Source organism: Rhincodon typus, chromosome 3, assembly GCF_021869965.1.
Source record: "Rhincodon typus isolate 14 chromosome 3, sRhiTyp1.1, whole genome shotgun sequence".
Classification (NCBI taxonomy): Eukaryota; Metazoa; Chordata; class Chondrichthyes; order Orectolobiformes; family Rhincodontidae; genus Rhincodon; species Rhincodon typus.
In genome coordinates this window covers 24107310-24133358 of record NC_063334.1, presented here as the reverse complement: position 1 = coordinate 24133358, position 26049 = coordinate 24107310, and the positions used below count along the sequence as shown (strand labels likewise).

Sequence of the window (26049 nt, the reverse complement as noted above, 5' to 3'; positions counted from 1 at the left end):
GTCACTGTCAAAGACTAAGGAGTTGGATATAGCCCTTACAGCTAAAGGGATCAAAAGAGAGAAAGAGCAGGATTAGTCATGATCAAGGAATGGCACAGTAGGCTTGAACAGCCAAATAGTTTACTTCTGCTCCTATTCTCTAGGTTTCAATAGAGATAGTTGCCCACAGTTTTACATGTACTTGCATGTCAACTTGCAGGAAGCTAATGATTAATGCAACTTTACAAGGGATGAAGAACCTGTGTAAACAAACCAAAGCGCAGTAGGGCTCCTCCACCACTTCTGCAAAAATTAAACCAGGATGTGCTAACTAGAATATTTAATTTAATGGTAGCACTCAAAGTGAAACAAGGATAGAAACATGGAATTAAAGAGGAAGAGCGAAAGAAAAGGCAAAGTAATATTTAACTTCTATTTTTTTCCAACAATAATTAAAATCCATAGAATGAGAATGAGACACGTACACATTTGCAGTGCCAAAGAGGCTGTTGGGCAGTAAGTCAGACATGGTGCATTTCTCAAAGTTTACACAGGAGTTAATTTTTTTGACATCTTTATTGGATAATGAAAAAATTAACACCACAATTTCTCACATTTTAATTATGTAGTCTCTTGTTGAAGCTCGCAGAACAGCAGTGAAAGTCAGAATCCTCTTTCCGTATGCTTACATGACAAATAGCTATCCATTTACACCTTAATAGCCACGAGTATTGATACCCTCATTCACGCCCATCCAAAAATCTGGTCTGCTGCAATTAAAGGAATTAAAGGTATTATAGTCGAGGTGGTGAGAATTGTGGAGTAGAAGGATCAGACTGTGTAGAAATTTAAACAGTTACTGCTCTTCAATGCAGCTCAGTGGATAGGAAGGGTATTGCAACAGGTTCTCTAATTGTTTGAACAGCTACAAAACAAAAACAGGCAAACTGTTCCTGGAAAATATTTTAAAAAGCAAATACCAAACTGCTTTAATAAGTTTGAATGGATCATCTTTGCCAAGAAGTACCCAGAGACATGTAAACCTAACAGTGTAGTTAAGTGCATAGGTTGAGGACTGGGAAAGGTAGACAAACTGATATTCTAGACCAATGTATCATGTGTGCAATGAGATGGTTATTACAATTACAAAGTACTTTTCATTTTTATGAAATGTTTTTTTTTCCCAGTCTTACTAGACTTGGTACTATGTTCACATTCAGACATGATATTTTTCTGGCAGATACTGCAATTTGACAAAAAAGACCACAGTAATTGTCTCTTTTTGCGAGACTAGCTACTAGGATTTCTACCAATAGAAGTTAATTAGTTTGAAGAGTTACTCAAATATCCCAGCATAGACCCTCACTATCTAAAGAGAAATGGAAATCACAAAGCAGCCACATTTATCAAAAGTCTTCAGAAAATACATGTAAACCACAGATTATGAACTATTTCCAAATATACATTTAAATAAGTGTTCAATTACAGCTTCACTATTACAGAAATTATATTGCTGGATTGTTAGCATATAGTACACCACAATTAAATATCAGTAATTCAAACTCATCCTTAGAAATTAACTAAGTCTCAAACATGAGATTTATTGGCCTCCTTTTAGCTCAGAGTTTTAAATTCCAACAAATTTTCATGAGCCCAGTTTATATTATATTCTGGACCCACTCCCTTATCACCATCTCTCACCACAAATAAACATGACATTGAATAAATAGTATCTTCTTTAATTACATGAGGCAGTGAATGCATTCAGTATATCATCCACTTGGACACCACAACTTGGAAGGTCCTGAAGTATTCTTATGGTTTTTCCAAAGAAGTCTCACCACTTCCTGCCTTTCGCATCCTCCTTCACTCTCCACTTCATGAGCTCCATGCATGCAGATGCTTTATCAGAACCCTCCACTGGGAGAAGAAAAAAGCAAACCAAATTTATTCTCCAATTTCTCCTGCAAACCCCTCTTTAAAGGATCCCATGCCCTTAATGCAACACCAACTGTAGCCATCTCCTGTTCCGGCAAATTGTATCGCATAGGAGTGGATCACTCCATCCACCATGCCTGTGCTGGCACAGTGAAAAAGCTATCCAAATTGTTTCACTTCCCAACTCTTTCCCATAACCTTGCAAAATTTTCTTTTAAAGTACTGATCCAATTTCTTCTAAAAAGATGCTCTCAAATTTCTTTTAGTCATCTCCTTAAGCAATCCATTCCAAATTGAAAATGCTGAAATTTTCTCCCACATTAAAGTTTTGAACTTTTGGAATTCTCTCCACGAAAATGGACATTACCCATATCAATAAAAGGAGTCAATGGATTTGGGAATAGTAGATCAGTTATGATCTTATTCAATGGTATAACAAATGCAAGAAAAGGCCAGGAGCCTACTCCTATTTAGGATTACTTGTCCCCTTGCCTCCATTGTCAACACAATAAATCCACTCGTCTGGCTGCCAACCTTCCTCCCAATAGAAACAATGTACATTCCACAAAACCCTTCATGATTTCCTCAAAAAAAAAACCATTGCTGCCCTGGAAAACTATTCCAGCTTTCCACATAAGTGGAGGACAATTCCAGCCAAAAGCTCATTGTTTGTGGGAGTTTTGACAACAGCGTTATAAGAGAGCCACGTTCAATCCCATGGCAATAGGCAGGCATTTCTAGTCTGAGGGAAAGCTAATAAGATTCTCTCCTGTCTTTAATGCTGTACCAAATTTTTATTCTGCTATCACTGCCCTCCATAATGGGATTTAGTAAGGAAGTATCTTTGTCCAGTCCATTCCAGTGTGGAAATTGTACCAATACCACAGGGAACAAAACAATATGCTTGCTAAATTTGCTGACAACTTTTTGACCCATCTTAATGGTAATTATTCTTAAGTCAGCAAAAGGGATACAGCCAGATTAAGTAATTGGGAGTTTGGCATACAAGTGTGAACTTCTACCCATTGAAATATATAGCTAATCTTGTTGAAACATGAAAGATCTGAGGTGACTTGATAGGTTGATTGCTGAGACTCTAGAACTAACGAGAGTTTAAAAAAAAGACATGTCCCATTTACGGCAGGGGAGATGTTAGACTGGGAAATTCTCTTCCCCCGATTGCAATGGAGGTTTGGAGAAGATTGGATATTTTCAAGGCTTAGATTTTTGATTAACAAGGAAGGTGAAAATTATGGAGGAGCAGATAGGACAGCGAATTTGAGGCCACACAGTCAGGTGAGCACAGATCCTCCCAAATGATGGAGAAGGCTCATGTTTCAAAATGGCCTTTTCTGGCTCCTAATTCTTGTGCTCTTGACTTGCTAAATGCAATTAATTCAAGAAAGTTAATGATTTGCCCGTGTGAAATAGAGATTTTATTTCAGTAAAGAGCATTTTAAGAAATCATTTGATAAACTCTACTACACAAGTCATTCAGGGGTGACCAGACATAACAAAAGGCTCAGGAAGGCAGTGCAGGATTCCCCTGTGGTCATCCTCCTCTCAAACAGGAATACTGCTTTGGATCTGATGGGGCAGTGGAGGGCGGTAGAAAATGGCCTCTCAGTGGAAAGCATCAGCTAGGTTCATGTCACCATGGGTGGCCTTGCTGCGCAGAAGGAGACAAAAACAAGCGGCAGGGCTACAGCAATAGAGGATTCAATAGTAAGGGGTATAGACAGGCGTTTCTGTGGCTACAGATGAAAATCCAGGATGCTATGCTGCCAGCCTGGTGCCAAGTTCAGAGATGTCAAGGAGCAGCTGCCAGACATTCAAGAGCAGGAGGGTGAACAGCTAGTGGTCATAGTATACATAGTTATCAATAACAGAGGTAAACAAACAGGTGAGGACCTGAACGCAGAATAGGAAGTTGGGAGATAAGTTAAAGTGTAGGACGCCAAATGGAGTAATTTCAAGATTACTCCCAGTGCCACCACGCTAGTGACAGGAGGAATAGAGGATAGATCAGATGAATATGTGGCTGGAGAAATGGTGTACCATGGAGGGATTTAAATTCTTGAGGCATTGGGACTGGTTCTGGGGAAGGTGGGATGTGTACAAGTCTGACAGGTTACACCTGGGCAGAGCTGGGTCAAATATCCAGGCAGGGTCTTTTGCTAGTTCCATTGGTGAGGTTTTAAATTACTATGACCAGGGATGGGAACCAATGTGTAGGCTTATATGGGTCAGATTCAGATCAGGAAAAAGGGAGGCAGAACATTATAGTGATATAGTCAGTGACTTGGAAAGACACAAGAATCAAGGATTTAAACAAGTGTTCAGCAAAGGAAATTGTAGGGGCTGAGCCTGTTTTATACTTCAAATGCAAGGAGTATTGCAAACAAGGCAGATGAACTAAGGGCACAGATAAGACATGGCAGCATGATGTCATTGCTATATCAGAAACCTGGCTAAAGGAGAGGCAAAATTGACACCTTAGGATAAGGGTAGGAGGATAGAGTGGGTGACCGAAAAAAAAAGGTGTCGCAGCAGTATTGGTTAAAGAAATTACACTTGCAAGAAGGGATGATGTACTAAATGGGTTAACAAATGAGGCTTTACAGTTTGAGTTTAGGAATAAAAGAAAGACAGCCACACTACTAGACATACACTGCAGACCCCCAAATAGTCAGGGGAGACAGAAGGACACTTATGTAGACAAGTTTCTGCCTGTAGGAATACAAAGGCAATAAACAGCAGGAAATTTCAACTATCCCAATATTAACTGGGGTTAAAAACAGAGGCAAAGGGTGAGGGGGGATAAAAAAAGTACTATGTCCAGGAATGTTTTTTTCAAATAACGTGACAAGCCCAAATATGGAAAATGCAATTCTGGATTTAGTCTTGGGAAATGAAGAGGGGCAAGTGGGTTAAGGGACAGTGGGCAACCATATTAGTGATAGTGACCACAATTTGGTTAGATTGAACATCATAGAAAAGAACACAGATAAATTAGGAGTAAAAATATAACTCCGCAAAGGTAAATTTTACAAAACTGAGAAGGACTGGACAGGACAGCTAAGGGATAAAACCAGTGGCAAATCAGTGGGAGGCACTAAAAATTGAAATCCTGGGTCACAAGCTGACATGTCCCTCCAAAAGTAAGAATGGTGCTGCTAAATCTAGACCCCAAGGTTGTCTAGAATAAGAAGAAAATTAAACAGAAAAAGGAAAGTTTATGATTGCCACAAAAAAAAACAACACTGCAGATTGCCAAGGGGTTTATAGAAAGTACAGGGATCATGTTAAAAGAAACCAAAGAAATCAAAAAGAGAAGGCATGAAAAAAATTTAGCAAGCAAGATAAAGGAAAACCCAAAGATGTTTCACCCGCGTGTAAAGAACAAAAGGATAGTTAGTTATTTAGATAGGTAGTTATGGGACCTATCAGAGACAAACAGAACTTGTAAAGCTGCAGAGGATGTGGGAGAACTTTAAATAGATTTTGTGTCTCCATATTCAAAGGAAAGGGATGATATGGATTATAGCAATCCGAGACAAGTTCGGCAAAATAGTGGACAAAGTAATCATAACAGGAGAGGAAGTGTTGGAGGAGTTGGAATCCTTAAAAGTGGATGTCAACTGGATTGTTCCCTAGGATGTTGAAGGAGGTCAGGGAGGAAATAACAGATGCTCCGAGGATTAATTTTACTAGACACAAACGAGGTGCCAGAGGACTGGAGGAATGCAAAAGTTGTTTAAAAAGGGTGCAAAGAAAAGCCCAACTATTATAGACCAGTTAGTCTTACTTCAGTCGTGGGCAAAATGTTAGAATCAATCCTGATTGGACAGATAAACTGTCACTTAGTTAGACATGGTCTAGTCAGGAATAGTCAGCACAGCTTTAAAGGGAAGGGTACGCCTTTTAAATTTGATTGAATTCTTTGACGAGTGACAAAGGAGATTGATGAGAGTAGTACAGTGAATGTTGTTTACATAGATTTTAGTAAGGCATTTGACAAGGTCCCACATGAAAAACTGGTCAAAAAAGGTAAAAGCCCATGGGATACAAGGTAAGGTACTGAATTGGACCCAAAGTTGGCTTTTTAAGCCGGAAACAAAGGGTAATAGTCGATGGCTGCCCTTGTGAATGGAAAGTTGTTTGAAGCGGTGATTTGCAGGGTTTGGATTTAGAATCTCCGTTTGCTTTATCTATTCACGATTTGGACTTGAATATAGGGGGCACAATTGGGAAATTTACTGACAAAAATTAGCGGTTAACCGCAAATTCCAAAATGACACAGATGGGTTGGAGTGGGCAAGAAAGTGGCAGATGGAGTTCACCTCTTAAGTGTGAGGTAATGTATTTAGGGAGGTCAAACAATGAAAGGGAATACACAATAAACAGGAAAATACTGAGGGGCAGATGAAGGGAGATCTTGGATGCAAGTGCACAAGTCCTAAAGGCAGCAGTGCAGGTAGATAAAGTTGTAAAGAAAGCACATGGAATGCTTTCCTTAATTGGAGGTGGTATAGAATACAGAAGTAGGATATATAGATGAAACTGTACAAGACACTGGTAGGGTCACAACTTGACTATGGTGCACGGTTCTGGTCACCACACTATAGGAAAGACAATTGTTCTGGAGTGATTGCAGAGACGATGTACTAGGATGCTGCCAGGGCTGGAGAACTGTAACTAAAAAGGAACAGACTGAAGAGGTGGTGTTATTTTCCTTGGAAAAGAGAGAGAAGGCAGAGGGGTGACATGATTGAGGTATACAAAATTGTGAGGGGTAGAGATACTGTAGACAGGGAGGAACCTGGTTCCCTTAGCAGAGTGTTCAAAAACCAAAGGTCATTTATTCAAGCTAAGTGGCAAAAAGATTAGAGGGGACAGGAGGATAAACTTTAAATTAAAAGAGACAGATATTGGGTATCTGGATTTTGCTGCCTGAATTAGTGGTGGAGGCAGAAACCCTAAACTCTTAACAAGTATCTGGATCTGCACTGTAAGCGTTGCTAGATGCAGGGCTACACACGTGTGCTGAAAGACACAATCAGAAAGGGTATCAGAGTGTCTTTGGGCCAAACGGCCCCCTTCCGAGTTGTATCATTTCTCTGACTTGGCTTCACATTTTTCTATTGAAGACAAATGGGGCAGCTGAGATGACCTCAAATCATTACTAACCATCAAATATTTGTGAAATCTCTATTTGAGGTTGAGGTGGCCCAGACACAGGAACAAAGCAATAGATCACTATTCCACATTCCTGAAATCCCACATAGCCAAACTATGGAGAGAATTTAACATGCCCAAGGGTGGAGGATGAGAAGGTGAGAAAGTGATAAAGGATTACACCAGATTCTATTCACTACTTACGGAATCTCTTATTTACATCTTTTATTTGATTGTGGCCTCTACTCCACTTGACAGAGCAATGATTAGCCATGATTTTATCAAAGGGTAAAACAGACTCAAGGGGTCAAATGGCTGATTCCAGCTGAAATGTTGCAACATAAAGAATGAGCGCTATTTGTATAAAATGATTGTTTTGTTAATTACAAGTCATCCACTATTGATGGGAGGTGCACAGTTTGTCACGAATATGCATTCCCCAAGGAATTAAATCTAGTAGGGAAATGCCTTGGTTTTCAATTTCCAGTAGTCCCTAGATTCAAGAATGGCCTGCATGGATCAGAAGGCCTCAAATGTAACTTTTTATTCAAGGAAAAAAGGTTGGGGAGGGGTGGTGTGGAGGGGAAGAAAGAGAATCAACCAGTTATTCTGATTTCTGCACTTTAATTTCTTTGATACGATGCAGGTGTTGCTCGCAAGCTCAGCATTTATTGGCCAACGCCAATTACCCTTCAAACTAAAGGGCTGACTGGGCCATTAGAGGCTTGATTAATAGGCAGATCACAGTAGGAGTAACTGGTGGGGTGCTTCAGCACAATCTTTCGACAATCTACATCAATGACTTCAGTAAAAAGACCGAGTGTATAATATCCAGGTTTTTTTCTTGATGACACAAGCTAGTGAGAGAAAGTAAACAGAGAATTTTAAGAAAAGGCCATAGGAGGAAAATGGATTACAAAAAAGGGGGCAAAAATGTGCAGAAGTTATTCACGTTAGCAAATAAATTAGAAACTCTTTTTTTAAAAAAAAAAAGGGGCTGGGAAATGTTGGTATTCCAATGGATCCAGCTGATCTCAAAGCTCCAACAAACAATGATGAAAGCTAATGGTAGCTTAATCTTTATTACAAAAGGACTAAAATAAAAAGATGAAAGTGTCTTACTATAATCAGACTTTTGGCAAGACCACATTTGAAAATGATCAAAAACATTGTACTCCAAGGGAAAGTCAAGATAAGGAGGTGCAAAAGTCTAAATGATTTACTCTGCTTTCCATTAATGTTCTATAATTACTTACCATTGTCTGGGATGCTATGGCCGAGGTATTCTGCTATTAAATTCCTGAGGGCCCGTTTGTGGGGTAACCCTAAGGAATGCGGAAACACGACTGATACGTCAATAACCATGCTGTGGATAAGCTGTAACAAAAAAGTATTTTAAGGGTAAAGCTTTTCCTGCCAGCTGAAGAAAAACCTTCAATTTTTTTTTATGTAAAATCAGTAAAGTGCAACTTAGTCATGTAATGTGGGTATTCTCTTCACTTGGAGGCTGTAATTTTTCTGCATTTCAGGGTTTCAAAATAACCTGCAAATTGGACAAACCAATGACCTTTAGTTTATTACCTGTAATATTGGACAGAGTATGAATGGAAAGAATAACTTAAGATACTGGTGAATACATGTATACTTCAGATTCTCATAGTAGGGAATGGGGCTCCAATTGAAAAAATTAAAAAAAGATCTCTACTTTGCCTTAGCATCAAATATAAAGTGGCAGCAACTTATCAATTTTGAATTCTGTACACAGTCCAAATATTGCCAATTTTACTATCACAAAGATATCTTTGCCTCTCCTTCCCTCAACCAATGCAAGGAACCCCATCACCCTCTTCATTCAATCAACCAGCCTATGCATCTATTTTCTCACTACAAAGTATCTGTACGATAAAAGTGGTCATTTAACCCAACTGTTAAATGTTGACAGTATCCATTCATCTTTTGTGCTTTTTAATAATTACTTTTTAAATGTCACAATTCCCCAAGCCATTTCAGAGGCAGTGGATAGTAAGCCATGTTACCATGGTTCTGGGATCTCAGGTAGACCCAAGATAGCAGATTTCCTTCTCAAAGGAAAGTGAACCAAATTGGCCTTTGACAATTGATGTTAGTTTCAGAGTTACCACTACTAAGGCTAACATTTAGTTCCAGATCCTGTTAATTCATTAAATTTCCCTTGGTGGGATTTGAACAAAATGTCCCCAGGGTCTCATCCTGGATCTCTAGGATACAAGGCTAGTGATACTGTCAGAATGCCATCAGCTCTTGTCCTATCCTCCTCCAGATATTTAAGTTGTAACTAAAACATTCTACTATGTGTCCCTTATACAAAAGCATTGTTCATCTACAACCTGCTCAATAATTTGCGTATTCCTTTGAAATTTTAATGCTTCTTCCTATTGCCCATGAGATGATCTTTTATAATATTGAAAAAAAGCTGTTTTCTCAAAAGATATTCAACCTGTTAACTTCAGCTGTGCTGACAATTCCTCCAAATTCTTCTTTGATAATTATATCAAAAAGGTTTTCTCATCTTTCAACTTTTGTCTGCTGATAGTCAGTTCTGCTATAACGCGTGTTCCCTCAATGCAAATGGCTTTAATGTGATTGACGAATGGGGGAAAAGCGCTTTTTTAAAAACGCAAACTTGTGTTGGCTATAACTCGATTCCAATTGTGTGTGCGGGAGTATGCATCAACATCATGATTGTTTCATGGGCTTTGTCATGAATATGTACGTTAGCACCAAAAGGGTCTCTGTACCAGCATCATGTGATTATTTCACAGGCTTTGTCATGAAGTGCTAAGAGAGGTACAGTGTAACCTCCTCCTCCTTCAAGTGATCTTGACATTAAGGCAAAGTGTTCATGTTACTGTAATTTCATTATTTCAATAAACATCTATTCAAATTGTGCTAGGCTTTTGAGAGATTTTTTTCCAGTGGTCTGCCCCTAACCCCACTTTTCCCATAGGCCCTCTAATTTCTATAGCACGATGTTGAACAGGAACGCATCAAAACAGAGCCAACTGTAGATGTGGGCACAATTACAATGTTTAAAAGACATTTGGATAAGTTCACGAACAAGAACAGTTTGGGGGGACTAATTTAGTTTGGGAACATGGTTGGGTAGACTGATTGGACCAAAGGGTCCACTTCCATGCTGTATGACTATGATGGAGCCTCTCTGGATAACCAATTTATATTTTGTTTTCATTGAAACTTCTCAAACAACAACAATAAAACAGTAAAGAGTATCAAATCTTGTTCATTATTAAAACTTTGCTCCAACTCAGAGGCAGGTGCAAGAGTTGGATAATTGTTACACCAACAGAGGATACTTTGCCTGAGGTTTTGAACTACAAAGCTGAGCTGTCTACGTGTATGTTCATGAATTTCAGTTCTTCTTCATCTTTCTTGAACCCACTGCAGTCAAATGTGACGAGGCTTGTTCAACTTCAAATATTGGGAAGAGTGAAGCCACAATTTTCACCCACACTAATGAGCTACCAACTCCATGTCATCTGCTCTGTTGACTGTCCAAGACTGAACCAGGTGTCTCTGGATCAAATAAGTTAGAGCCATTGTTTTTGACCATGTATCTGTGCCATCAACCAAGATGGCTCATTTCCAATGCCACATCTTCCAACTCTTTCCATCAACGTATCTGCCACAAAAATCTTCATCCATGCCTTTATTACTTTTGACTTCCAATCATTCACCTTCCTAAACTTGAACCCATTCAAACCTCTGCTGCGCTCAACATTCATACCAAGTCCTGTTCTCTTACCATCCTGTACTTAAAGATTGACAATCGCACCTCATTTTAAAATTGACATTCCCAGTTCTTACAAGCCCCCACACCACCTTCCCCACTCCCAAAAACAACCTTGTTTGGGACCACAACCTTTGCTTGATTTTAATCATATCACTACTGGAAACCAAACCTTCAGCTGCTCGGGTCTTGAGCTCCGAAATTCCTTGTATCATCTTTCTTCCTGCAAATTACTTAAGACCTAGCTCCAGACAGTATATACAAATATTTGAACAAAATCTTATATGTGGTCCAAAGTCAAACATTTTGGATTACATTAAAAGCTGCTTTATAAGTGGAAGTAGTTGTACTACATTGGGTGCCATCTATCTGGCACGCTAACACGTAATGTTCAAATCCCAATCACTTTTGAACATAACCCATTCAGGTACATAGATAGCATAACAAATTAAAAAGTGGGCACATGGGCATCTTAAATACACTTCTAAAACAAAGTTAAACAAACTTTATTTAAAACAAATTCAAGTGTCTGCTAAGCAGGGTAACTTTGCCAGTAATGACTTGAGTGATTCTCCTTTTAAAAAGGAACTAAAAGCTAACATCAAGCTTTCAGTGTAACTCAAATGTTATCTGTATCCAAATAACAGCTGATTTCAATTGCTATCTTATGTGACCTAACCACATCTGCTTTCATGAAACATTCAATATCAAAACTTTCTCCTAGGACAAAGATGATTTTCTTTTGTTAATCAGGATAACTGAGTCATCAGGTCAAGAGTTAGTGAGCACTCAGTTCAAGCTAAACTCAAAAGACCTCGCCTGAAAAAAAATCACATCTTCTGATCCTAAAGTCTACAAGAGGCTCTTGTTGAAAAAAACTCATCTTGTTGCATTATTTCTGCAGATTCTCTGGCAAAAACCACCTAATCCTGAGTATTTGATAAATCCTGTGATTGCCTCAGATTTCAAATTAAAGTTGACTAAATCTCTCAAAGCATATCAAGATTTTTAAATGCTTACAATTTATTACATATGCAGTGCAGCTATAAAAATAACTACTCTACATTTGGCTGTGGTGTGTAGTTCTTGATAAAAATGTATAAAATATAGCTTTAATCATATTCACATTGAAAAAAATTGCCAAGTACCCAATAAATTAATTCATTAAGAATACAAAGATAGGGTCTGGGTTAAAGTAAGCCGACAGCTGTGTTTATAGGGGAGAATTTTTGGTCACTGGCAGCAAATCAAACACGCAGGTCTCAGTGTCAACATGGATCAAATCCTTAGAAGTTCAGGGAGGATACCAGTTAAGAACATCCAATGTCTCAACTCAATGGTATCCAACACAAGTGAACCTATAGACTAGATCTTTAGCTGCAAGAGGAAACTAGAAACAAGTTAAATTAAAAACAGAGCTAATATTACATTAGATACAAAAAACCTTAGTAAGTTTACCATAAAAAGAGACAAAGAGGCACAATTTCTCCACAAGCACTACATTTCTGATGTAGAGACTGATCAAGCTGTACTCAAAGATCAAGTAATTCAAAATAAATTTAGACCCCACCCTTGCATGTTACACTCAGTATGTGGGCAGCAGAGACAGGAAACAGTGGTTAGCACACTTACAGGAATGTTTGATCATCAGTAATTGAGAACAGGCTGCAAATTTACAAGATCCAAGAAAAAGTGAGAAGAACATCCTTGTGCAAAATGGTTGTTATACTTCTAACAAGGGCATTCTTGAGTTGAGATCAACCTCAAGGGCAGTTGAGCAATTTAGCACTGATTAAAAACTGTCCTCAGACTTGTGAAATTAACCTGTGTACATAAAAGCAAGTTTACACATACAGTTTGTGAATATTGTTCTAAAAAGGTATTCTATTTAAGCTTTGTGCAGATCAGATGGAGAAGGCTCAGTTCTATTTCATCCACGATTATAGGTCTCTAGAGGGGGGCTGATGTGAACTGCAGGCACAATCTCACCATCGATCCAAAGCTGGACAGTTTTTCATAATTCTTACTAAGAAATTTGGATCATATATAGTTTATTTTTACTCACCAAAATCAGATCTTTAAGGAATATGATAACTAAATTCACACAAAAAAATGCAAAATATTCCTCAAGTTCAGGATTATAATAGGAATGAGGACATTGAGTTAAAGAAGTCGCAGATCTTGATTTACACAAAAAGTGATCATTTTATCCCACAAGAACCAAAAGGTAGAATGATCATGAGCAAGTTGGAGTTTAAAAAAGTCTAGAAAATCATTTAAGTATATCCAGGTCTTGTTTCGCCTTGCCTTTTCTCAATCTTTTGCTAGTGAGATAATAATCCATCTGTTTCTGCTACTAATGTGGATAACCTCTCAATTATCTACATTATATACATCTTTGCCATGCATTTGCCAACTTGTGATTTTTGGACAAGATCAAAGTATCTTTGCTGCATCCTCAGTTTACCATCCCATCCAGTTTTGGGTCATCTGCAAAACTTGAGTTATGGCATTTAGTTCCTTCATCTAAATCATTAATATTTTACATGCTAATCTCTTACAAGGGACCTTATTGAAAGCCTTTTGAAAGTCCAAGTTAACAACATGCTCTAGATCCTCCTGATCAACTCTACTGGTTACATCCTCAAAAAACTCTAGGAGACTTATCAAGCATAATTTCCCTTTGGTAAATCCATGCTGACTTGGTCCAATCCTGTCACTATGAAATCTTTCATGATCAACCTTAGCATTTTCCCCTAGCGATTTTGGTTAAAATCGATCTATAATTTTTCATTTTCCCCTCTACCTCCCTTTTTTTGAAAATGAAGGAGAGGTCACATTAGCTACCCTCCAATCCATAGGAATGGTTTCAGACTCTCTAGAATCTGGAAAGATGACCAAGGTATCTCTTATTTCTACAGCCACTTTCTCAAGTACTCCGAGATGTGCATAGATCACTGAAAGTTGCCACCCAGGTCGATAGCGTTGTTAAGAAGGCGTACAGTATGTTAGGTTTTATTGGTAGAGGGATTGAGTTTCGGAGCCATGAGGTCATGGTGCAGCTGTACAAAACTCTGGTGCGGCCACACTTGGAGTATTGCGTACAGTTCTAGTCACGGCATTATAGGAAGGATGTGGAAGCATTGGAAAGCGTGCAGAGGAGATTTACCAGGACGTTGCCTGGTATGGAGGGAAGGTCTTATGAGGAAAGGCTGAGGGTTTTGAGGCTGTTTTCGTTAGAGAGAAGGTTAAGAGGTGACTTGATAGAGACATACAAGATGATCAGAGGATTAGATAGGGTGGACAGTGGGAGCCTTTTTCCTCGGATGGTGATGGCTAGCACGAGGGGACATAGCTTTAAATTGAGGGGTGATAGATATAGGACAGATGTCAGAGGTAGGTTCTTTACTCAGAGAGTAGTAAGGGCGTGGAATGCCCTGCCTGCAAAAATAGTAGACTCGCCCACTTTAAGGGCATTTAAATGGTCATTGGATAAACATATGGATGATAATGGAATAGTTTAGGTTAGATGGGCTACAGATTGGTTTCACAGGTCGGCGCAACATCGAGGGCCGAAGGGCCTGTATTGCGCTGTAATGTTCTATGTTCTATGTAGATTTTTGGGTCCTTAGGATTTCTAGGCCTTTAAAAATCAATTATTTTCCCCAACACCATTTTCCTATTAATTCTGACTTCCTTCAGATCTTCTCTCACTGGATCCTGCATTTCCCAACATTTTTGTGATATCTGTGCCCTCCTTTGACAGCAGAACCAAAACATATTTAAAATCAGTTGGCCAATTTTGTTCACTATTATACCTTACCCTGTTCCAGCAAGGGACCCAATGTTTGTTTTCATTAACTTCTTTTCCCTGTATACCAACAGAAGCTTTTACAAATCAGTGTTTCCTGCAAGCTTACTCCTGTACTCTATTTTCCCCCTCTTAATCCTTCAAATCTCCTTTACTAAAATCAAAACTACTCAATCCTCCAGTCTGCTGCTTCTTTTTGGTCAAAATGTCTGCCCTTTCCTTGGTTCCAATTGTATACCCACTTTCCCTTAATAGCCATGGTCAGGCTACCTTTCCTGGTTTTATTTTTGTGCCAGTCAGGAATGAACAAAAGGCCTACATCACAACCAGTCATTGATTTGCAAGATAAAGGTGTAGAGCTGGATGAACACAGCAGGCCAAGCAGCATCAGAGGAGCAGGAAAGCTGACGTTTCGAGCCTAGACCCTTCTTCAGAAGGGTCCTTGTTAACTCAGTCTCCAGCATCTGCAGTTCCTACTATCATTGAGTTGCAAGAAACTATTTTTCAAATGGTGAATGATAAGCAATTGCTTGAGTGTTTAAATCTACTTAATCTGCGCACAAAGCTTGCTGCCATTTCGATAGCATATACAGTCCATGCAAATAATACTGGATTTGATGTTAGAATTCAGTGAATACTAAACCAGGAAAGGCAGTCGAAAATTCATGGAAAACAACTATGGATAAGAAAATGGGTTATTTGGGAATTACAAGATGCACTTCCTGTGCAGGTAGCCAGGAAATGGAAAGCTTTAAATGGGCAAAATAATTAAGATAGATTAGAATTTCGATGTGCTAAGTTTTGTTTCCTGTAATAGGCTGCGGTCAAAGTGGATTGTCTAGAAGTTACTGTGGAAAATGACTCTAAACTATAGAACTCAACCTCATTATAAAAAGGAGCTCCTATCCCCAATCAAAAAAAAATGCCAGATTTTCCCACTCCATTTGACCCGAATAAATCTCTAGAATCTATACCAGGACCAAGGCTATACACCATATTAAGTCATTAACAAGTCCTACAAACACTGCACATCTTTTTCACTGGGGTGGTGGTGCAGAGATGCAGGACAAAAACTGAGGCACTTTTTTTTTTAAATTCATTCATGGGACGAGGACTGCTGGCTGGCCAGCACTTATTACCCGTTCCTAGTTACTTATGAAGGTGGGGAGCTTCCTCCTTGAACTGTTGCTGTCCATGTGCTATAGGTAGACCCGCAATGCCCTCTGAGGGAATTCCAGCATTTTGACCCAGTGTCACTGAATGACCAGTGATGTATTTCCAAGTCAGGATGGTGAATAGCTTGTAGGGGGAGGGGGCGGGATCTTGTAGGTGGTAGCACTCCCATAAGATGTAGGAGCAGAATTAGGCCATTCAGCCCATTGAGTCTGCTTTGCCATTCAATCATGACTGATGTTTCTCAAGCTCATTTGCCTGCTTTTTCCCCCATAACCCTTGACCCCCTTAACAAATCAAGAACATCTGTCTCAAATATACTCAATGACTTAGCCTCCACAGCCTCTGCAGCAATGAATTCCATAGATTAAATCACCCCTGGATAAAGAAATTCCTGCTCAACTCAGCTCTGAAGGGTCATCCCTTAACTGAGGCTGTGCCCTTAGGTCCTAGTCTCTCCTACTAGTGGAAACATCTTCTCCACTTCCATTCTATCCAGGCCTCAGGTTTCTGTAAGTTTCACTCTTCCCCCCCCCCACCACTTACACCCTTTCCCACCCCATCCTTCTAAACTTCATGGAGTACAGACTAAGTCCTCAACCACTCCTCATAAGACTTTCATCCCTGGGATCATTGTAAACCTCCTCTGGAACCCCGTCCAACACCAGGATATCCTTTCTTAGACATGGGCCCCCAAAACTGCTCACAATAGTCTGATGAGAGCCATGTACCGCTGATGATGGATATCTGGTTGTGTATGTTAACCCTCTTAAAAGGGATGCTATCATTCCCTTCCTAACTGCCAACTGAACTTGCACATTAACCTTCAGGATTTTCTTAACTAAGACTCCCAAATCCCTTTGTACTTCAGATTTCGAAAGCCTTTCTCCATTTAGAAACTAGTCTACATCTCTATTCTTACCAAATGGACATAACCTCATTAAGCACAGTATTCAGAGATTCTGATCTGCTCTTGTTGCCATGAGCCACATTGTGGCGAGTCCAGTTGAATTTTTGGTCAATGGTAACCAAGGATGTTGATATGGGGAATTCAGTGATATTAACACCATTGAAGATCAAGTGGTGGTAGTTAGATCGGCACTTATTGAAGATAGTCATTGTGGGATGTGTGTACCACTTGTCAGCCCGAGCCTAGATATTGTGCAGATCTTGCTGCATTTGAAGAATGAACTGTTTCACTATTGTAGGAGTCACTAATGGTACTGAACAATGACCGCATAACATCCCCACTCGAACTTTGACAGAGGGAGGGTCATTGATGAAGCAGCTAAAGAGGATTGAGCTGATGAACACCTGCACTGATGCCCTGGAGCTGAGACGACTGACCTCCAACAATCTCAATCACCTTCCTATGACCTAGTTATGACACCAATCTGCAGAGTTTGCCCGATACCCATGGATTCCAGTTTTGCTAGAGCTCCTGATGCCATGCTCAATCAATTGTAGCCTTGATGTCAAGGGCTGTTATTCTCACCTCACTTCTGGAATTCAACTCTTTTCTCCATGTTTGACCAAGGTTGTAATCAGGTCAGGAGCTGAGTGGCCCTGGCAAAACCCAAAGTGGGCATCAGGGAGCAGATGCTGCTTGATAGCACTGTTGATGACATCTTCAGTCACTTTATTGATGACAGTAAACGGATGGTGAGCTAAATGGCCATGTTAGATTGGTCCTGCCTTATTGTATGTACAGGACATATTGGGTAATTTTTTACACTGTCATGTAGATGCCAGTGTTACAACTGTACTGGAACTGCTTGGCCAGAGGAACAGCAAGTTCTGGATCACAAGTCTTCAATATTATTGCTGGAAATTTGTGGTCAGGGCCCATAGCCTTTGCAGGATCCAGTGCCTCCAAGCATTTCTTATCATCACAGGGAGTGAACTGAATTGGCTGAAAATTGGTATCTTTGATGCTGGGGACTACTGGAAGAGACGAAATATATCATCCACCTAGGCTTTCCTGGCTAAAGAATATAGAAAATGCCTCAGCTTCTTTTTTGCACTGATACGCTGGCCTCTTCCATCATTGAGGATGGGAATATTTGAGGAGTCTCCTCCTCCAGTGAGTTGTTCAATTGTCCATCACCATTCCCAACTGGCTGCAGGGTTGCAGAACTTAAATCTGATCTACTGGCTGCAGTATCTCTAAATTCCATCTATCACATTTGGCACACAAGCAGTCCTGTTATTTGGTGGCTTCACCATACTGACAACTCATCTTCAGGTAAACCTGGTGCTGGTATGCCCTCCCGCAATCTCTGTTGAATCAGGGTTGATCCCCAGGCTTAAATGGTACTGACTGAGTGAGATATATCCGGGGCCACAAAGTTGCAGATTGAAATTCTGCTATTAATAGCCCACAGCACATCATGGATGCCCAGTCTTAAGTTACTCGATCTATTCAAAGTCTGTTCCATTAAGCACGGTGATAGTGCCACACAACATATAGGCTATTCTCAATATGAAGGTGGGACTTGGTCTCCACATGGACTGTGCAGTGGTCACTGTTACTGATACTGCCATGGACAGTTTGGTAAGGATGAGGTTAATTATGTTTTTCCCTTGTTAGTTCCCTAACCACCTGCTATATCTTGGAAAAATTAAAAATAAAGTTGTCAAAGCTCAGCAGGTCTGGTAGCAACCATGGAGAGAAATCAGTTAACATTTTGGGTGGAGACCTTTCCTCAATATTGATGGTAGCAAGGAAGAAGTTGGACCTTACCCAAACCCCACATAGCAGGTCTTGTTAAATCACATGGTCTGCTATTACACACAACCCATTGTTAACCATTAATTATTCTCATTAGTAGATATTCATCCTACCAGGCTGATTGTTATCCACTCCTTTGTCTGTCCAACCGTTCTGCTCTCTTTCGGCTCTATCTCTACCTATCGTTTACTCCTTACCGCCCCTCCCTGCATCCCCCCCAACCTTATCTCCTGCATAAAAAACAACCTTTTCCATGCTACCATCAGTTCTGAGGAAGGGTCACTGGACCCAAAATGTTTAGTTTGATTTCTCTCCAGATGCTGCCAGACCTGCTGAGCCTTTTCAGCTGTTTGTTTTTGTTTCATTTCCAGCATCCTTAGTTCTTTCTGTTTTTAAATAAGTTGTCAATATTGGATGGTTTATGTCAAGATAAAAACTTTAGAATGGACGTTTTTCAATTTCACTGTAATGGAAACAAGCTTACCTTCAGCGTGAGCAAGTCTTTGTCCAAACTATGGCCGATCAATATGGTGTCGGCACTGAGCATGGCCAATAATGCTGACTGAACATCAGCAAGAGATGTTTTTGCATTCATCACATCCTCTCGAGTTACACCAGAAAACCTACAGTTTAGAAATTTAAAACAGGTCGGAAACAATTATAAACAGCCAGCCAGTCTGTTGAGCAAACAGAGTATGTCTCTTTTGGTGGGGTTGGGGACTAAATTGCAAGATAGGATGAGCTTTCAATTGCATAATTAAAGTTATTTACAAAGGATTTATTATTTCAGTAAAATGTGGCTGTTTCCTCAGTATCGTCTGGCTACTAATCAGCACAAAAATCAACCAAGTTTTACTATAAATACATAATTTATTGCTGGAAAGAGACAGGTTACCAAAGATTATTGTTCCACCTAATTGAGCAATGGTATGTGTGGACATCCACGCTGAGAGCTACCAGGTACATAGGCTGTATGCCCTAGTGATTGCTGCTTTAAGTCAGTCAGTCTTTGGTGGTCTATGACAGACTATACTAAACCAGCCTATGCTTGCCATCCCAAAACCTAAAACAGCTATTTGGGATGTTTTCTTGATAAGGCAGCAGTGGCTGAACAATCGTGTGCCAAAAGCTACACTAATCACCAACTTAAAGATGATCAGTTGAGCTCAAATGTCTTATTTAGGCTTGCTAGGAATTATATACATTCATATATGGGACCTGTTGTTCTCTCTAAATGAAAGAATTTGTTCAAGCTTGCATTTTTTTTTTGCATTATCTAGGAACTTGGAACTACTTATTCCAAGGCAATACCTCGGCCAGAGTCAATGGCTGGCTAATTAGCACCTTTTCTACTTTGGTATAAGGATTTTAACGATGGCTTCTTTGCATTTAGCCTGATGAGCACAAGATGAGAAGTCTTTGGCAACATGTTTTTCCTTGCAGCAATATTAAAGTTCTGTACTGCAAAGCATACGTGGAATACGTTATTTCATTCATTTGATTTCCAAGACTGATTTTAATCTCATTCAACTCCTCTTCAGGCACACTTTTGGGATCAATGTTGGCTTTTTAATAAGTTAAATTGCACTTAATCTGTCATGTTTGGATAGTTATTTCACCTATTTAAAGATGAACACAAGCAAAAGACATAAATGATTACTTACCTGGTGTTGAAATCAATCACTTCATTGTCAGGTTTAACAAACACATCATAAACTACTTCAAGATTGGCATTGACCACACTTACACGAGAAAGTGCACCTCCTTGCTTAGTGTAGCACTGGAATTGGAAAGAGATGTATTCAACTTTTCCAGCAAGATTGGGAGTTCAACCAACACTTCTATTCACTTAAGATCAACTATCTTTAAAGACCATAACAGGAATAGACCATTCATCCCCTCCTAATGAACGGAATCATGGCTAATTCAACATTCATCACATCTTTTTTCCTGTCCTTTTCACGTAACCCTCAATTTCACGACTGATCAAGAATCAATCTCAGCCCTTACTATGCACAGGGGCTCTGCCTCCACACCTCTCCGTTGCATCGAATTCCAAAGACGCTCAACTATGAGAGAAGAAATTCCTCATTTGTCTTAAACTTGTGCCCCTTTATGGAAAAGGTATCCTCTGTTGCTAGACTCTCCCATCAGAGGAGCATCCTCTTAGTATTTACCCTGTTAGATTTGCAGGAACTGAAGTCAGTCACATGGCCTGCACAGCCTGTTGCCAATCCATAATGTAACAGCTGATCTTCCATCTCAACTCCTCCATCCCCAGATCCCTCAACTTCCAAAGACTATTGAATTCTGCCAGCAGAAAGCCAATAGATAGATGGAAACATAAGAAACAACACAAGGGCAGAGTACATTAATGTCACAATAGCTGTAACTGCCTTTTGGAAACTTAACTCTGGCTCAAATGAGACTAATTATCTGGTTCAGAGTGAATGGCCAAGGAAATGGCAATATAATTCATAGCAAGAATATGGTCTTCACATTGGAAACAAAACAGTTTACTTTTACCAGACGTCATATCATTCACAATTCTTAAGAGAAATGTTGAGGAAGTAGAACAATATTGGGATGGTGAAAGGATATAAAAGCAGAATTAGACTTCAGTCTGCTTGCTGAAGTTCAGCCCTTGGGCACAGATAATCCTGTCAAGAATCAACGTGAGGGGAGGCGGCTTGGTATCAAGACAAATTTTTTTTTTAAATTTATTCATGGGAGTTTGCTGGCTGGCCACATGCTGACTTAGGGAGGGAATTTCAGGATTGTGATCCAGCCACATTGCAGTTCCTTCAAATGTATTTCTAAGTCAGAATGGTGAGTGGTTTGGAGGGAAACTTGCATGTGGTGGTGTTCTCATTTATCTGCTGCCCTTCTCCTTCTTGATAGAAGTGGTCAAGGGTTTGGAAGGAGACAAGGATCTTGGATTTTGTGCACCTTGTATATAGTATACATTGCTGCTGAGTCGTGGTGGAGGAGGAAATAAATGCCAATCATGCAGGCTATTTTGTCTGGAATGGTGTCACACTCAAGTGTTGCTGGAGATGCACCTATCCAGGCTAGTGGGGAATATCATCATCACACTTCTGACTTGTGCCTTGACGGGCAGGCTTTGGGTAGTCAGGTGGTGAGTTACCCACCACAGTATTCCTCACCTCTGAACTGCTGTGTTGCAGGTCTGTTTACGTGGCAAGTCCAGATCAGTTTCTCCCAGGATGTTGGTAATGGGGGATTCAGTGACGGCAACACCATTGAATGCCAAGGGGCAGTGGTTAGATTGTCTCTTATTGGTGATGGTTATAGCCTGGTACTTAGTGTGAATGTTACTTGCCATTTGTCAGCCCAAGCCTGGATATTGTTCAGGTCTTGTTGCATTTGGACATGGACAGCTTGAGTATCTAAGAGGTTGCGAATGGTGCTGAACACTATGATAATTGGGGAGCATCCCCACTTATGATGGTTTGGGGAGGGTCGGGGCGGGGAGAGGAAGAGGGGAGGAGGGGGTTGCAGGCAGGCAGTGGGAGGTTACTCAGGGACATTACTGAGGAACTCCTGCAGGGATGAGCTGCAGCAGAAATGACTGACTTCCCGACAACCACAAAGATCTTATGTGCCATGTATGCCTCTAGCCAGTGGGGAGTTTGCTCCCCAATTCCAACAGATTCCAGTTTTGCTCAGGATCCCTGATGCCACACTTATTCAAATGCAGCCTTGATGTCAAGGGCTGTCTCACACACCTCACCTTTGGAATTCAGCTCCTTTGTCCATGTTTGACCAAAGATTGTAATAAGGTCAGGATCTGAGTGATCCTGGTGAAACGCAAATTGGGCATCAATGAGCAGGTGCTGCCTGATAATACTATTGATGACACCTTCTGTCACTCTATTGAAGATCAAAGTAGACTGATGGGACTGCGAATTGGCCAGGTTGGATTTGTCCTGCTTTGGGTGCACAGGACATACCTAGGCAATTTTTCACATTGTTAGGTAGTTGCCAACATCGTTACTGCACTGGAACAGGTTAGCTTGGGAAAACAGCTAGTTCTGAAGCCCAAGCCTTCACTAGCATTGCTGGACTATTGTCACAGCCTTTGCTAGTGCCTCCAACCATTGCTTGATATCACATGGACTGAATCGAATTGGCCAAAGACTGGTATCTGTGATGCTGGAGACCACTGGAGGAGGTAGAAATGGATCATCTATTTGGCATTTCTGGGTGAAGATTACTGCAAATTCTTCAGTTTTAACTTTTGCTCTGAAGTGTTGAGCTCCACCATTGAGGATGGGGATGCGTGTGGAGCCTCCTCCTCCAATGGAGTTGCTTAGTTGCCAACTATTCATGACTAGATGTGGCAGGATTGCAGAGCTGAGCCCTGTCTGGTGCTTGCTCCTGTTGTTTGGCATGCAAGTAATCCTGTTTAGTGGCTTCATCTCATCTTCAGGTATGCCTGGTACTGCTCCAGGCATGCCCTCCTGCACTCTCCATTGAACCAGGGTTGATCCCCTGGCTTGATGGTAATGGTAATGGTTGAGTGGTGGTGGTGGGTGGGGGGAATTGTGCCATGCTAGGAGGTTACAGATTAAGGAGTACAATTCTGCTGCTGTTGATGGCCCACAGTGCCTCATGGATAAGCAGTCTTGAGTTGCCAGATCTGTTCGAACTCTGTCCCATTTAGCACAGTGATAGTGCTACTCAACACAATGGAGTGTGTTTTCAAAGTGAAGGTGGGACTTGGCCTCAGCAAGGACTTATCAGTACTGTAATGGACAGATACATCTGCAGCTGGCAGTTTGGTAAGGATCAGGTAGAGTGCTTTTCCTCATCACCTGCAGCAGACCCAATTTAGTAGTAATATCCTTTCGGACCCAACCATCTTGATCAGTAGTGCTGCTGCCGAGTCATTCTTGGTGGTGGACATTGAAATCATCCACCTACAGCACATTTTGTATACTTTCCACCCTCAATGCTTTCTCCAAGTGTTGGTGAACATGGAGGAGTACTGATCCTTCAGCCAAGGGAGGACAGCACACTAAATTAGCAAGAACTTTCCTTGTCCACATTTAACCTGAAGCCATAAGACTTCAGGAGATACAGAGTCAATGTTGAGGATACAAGCGGAACTCCCTCTTGACTGTACACCACTGTGCAGACACCTCTGCTGGGTCTGTCCTGCCAGTGGTGCAGGATATATCGAAGGTTGGCAACAGTGGCATCATCAGGAACGGTCATACTCTCAGAATCAAACCTCAAAGACAATGTCAGACTGTTGCTTGACTAGTCTGAGACAGCTCTCCCAATTTTGGCACGAGACCCCTTGTTAGCGAGGAGGACTTTGCTGGGTTAACAGGGTTGTTTCTGCCATTGTCTTTACCAGTGCTTAAGTTGATGCCAGGTGAACCCTCTGGTTTCATTTCTTTGTTGAGACTCCATAGTGATCATTATAACTGAGTGGCTTGCTAGGCCATTTCAGAGGGCATTTGAGAGTCAACCACATTGGAGTTTCTTGTCTGGAGTCACATGTAGGCCATACCAGGTGAGAATTGCAGATTCCTTCCCTCAAGGCCATTAGTGAGTCAGATAGGCTTCAACAATAATTCCAGTCATCAGTAGAGTCTTAATTCCATACTTTTATTGAATTCAAATTCCACTATCTGCCATGGCAGGATTCAAAGCTGGGTCTCCAGAACACTAGCCAAGTTTTTGGATCAATTTGAGTGATAATACCTACCTACATTTGAGGTCTTCCAATGATGACATGAAGAGAAGCCATTGACAAAACTGTTCTGGTTAACAGATAGATTAGAATAGAAACAGAGACACAAAGGCAGAAAGAAGGATAGTGTGATGGATGATGTGGAAGTCTGCAGAGAAAGAAAGGAACTATTTATCATAGTCACAGTAAGTGAATGTAACTCATGAATTTAATCAAAACTGTTTAATATTGTAGGCGAGACAAACACGGATGGATTGGTAATGTCACAAGTTGAGGTATACAAGCAGAATGTGGAGGTTCACACTTAAGCTATATTACTGCGAGTGCTGCTTTACAGTTACAATGCTTTGAACATTAAAAGGCAGTGTGTCAGGTTGGCCTAAACTAAAACTTTTCATAACCCAAAAATGGTAAAATAATTGTCGGAAGTTTCACATACAATTTTACTTACCAATTCAGAGTTCACTGCATAAACACCAGGATTCCCATCAAGTGGGAGCAGTTTAAGGGGAGTCTTCACAAAGCCATTAAGGTTCTCTTTTCGATTGTAGACATGCAACTGTACAAATGGAACAGCTGATAATTAATACCAAATGTTTGCAAAACTCAAACCGTTTTATTTAGTGCTTTGGTCCAAGACTCAGTAAAATTAGTGAGACAGTGTGAATGAAGCTGCTTTAGCATGCATGCTCCTTTAACGTGTTTATTGAACATCAATGCATTAAAGCATGTGAATTAATAAACTTCTTCAGCTCCATGTCATTGTCACAGTGAATACAATATCATTTGTTCACAGTCTAGAGTTTAAGGTAATATCTAAAGTGGTTCAAGCTACATAATTCTTAAAGAGGTTTAGATGATCAAGAAAACAGGGTACAAGATAGGAGACTAGCCAGGTGTGTGTTGGAACTGCAAAATCTGGAGATAACAAAGGCATACAGGAGGGTTTCAGCAGCAGGTAGGCTGAGGCAGGAGCAGAGATGAATGATGTTACGTAGAGTAACTAGACAAGGATAAGTGGTCTGAACTTACATTGGTATCAATTATGACAAAAGTTTGAACACTCTGGGCTAGTCTGTACTAGAAAGGGTTAGTCAGTGACAATAGGGTGCAGGGCTGGATGAACACAGCAGGCCAAGCAGCATCATAGGAGCAGAAAGGCTGACGTTTCGGGCCTAGACCCTTCATCAGAAAAGGGGGAGGGGAAGGGGGTTTTGAAATAAATAGGGAGAGAGTGGGAGGCGGATAGAAGAGGGATAGAGGAGAGGATAGGTGGAGAGGAAACAAACAGGTCGAAGAGGCGGGGATGGAGCCAGTAAAGGTGAGTGTAGGTGGGGAGTTAGGGAGGAGATAGGTCAGTCCAGGGAGGACGGACAGGTCGAGGGGGCGGGATGTGGTTAGTCGGTAGGAGATGGGGGTGCGGCTTGAGGTGGGAGAAGGGGATAGGTGGGAGGAAGAACAGGTTAGGGAGGCAGGGACGAGCTGGACTGGTTTTGGGATGCGGTAGGGGGAGGGGAGATTTTGAAACTTGTGAAATCCACATTGATACCATTGGGCTGCAGGGTTCCCAAGCGGAATATGAGTTGCTGTTCCTGCAACCTTCGGGTGGCATTGTTGTGGCACTGCAGGAGGCCCAGGATGGACATGTTGTCTGAGGAATGGGAGGGGGAGTTGAAATGGTCGCGACTGGGAGGTGCAGTTGTTTATTGCGAACCGAGCGTAGGTGT

The 26049-nt window shown here is 40.8% G+C and overlaps 1 protein-coding gene across 3 annotated transcripts in view; it reads right to left on the bottom strand.

The window, feature by feature from the left end:
- Positions 1-1098: 1098 nt before the first annotated feature.
- Positions 1099-26049, bottom strand: part of LOC125482842 (RNA exonuclease 1 homolog) — a 61840-nt gene continuing 36889 nt past the window's right edge. For 2 of the 3 annotated variants that reach the window (XM_048595380.1, XM_048595383.1), the window contains exons 13-17: positions 24774-24881; positions 20262-20377; positions 19082-19220; positions 8352-8472; positions 1099-1899 (exon numbers count right to left, since the gene is read on the bottom strand). In XM_048595380.1, the coding sequence (XP_048451337.1) occupies positions 1817-1899; positions 8352-8472; positions 19082-19220; positions 20262-20377; positions 24774-24881 (567 nt within the window). In that variant the 3' untranslated portion in view covers positions 1099-1816. Of the gene's footprint in view, positions 1900-7845; positions 7953-8351; positions 8473-19081; positions 19221-20261; positions 20378-24773; positions 24882-26049 lie in introns of those variants that run through there. The other variant, XM_048595382.1, reaches the window with a different exon arrangement.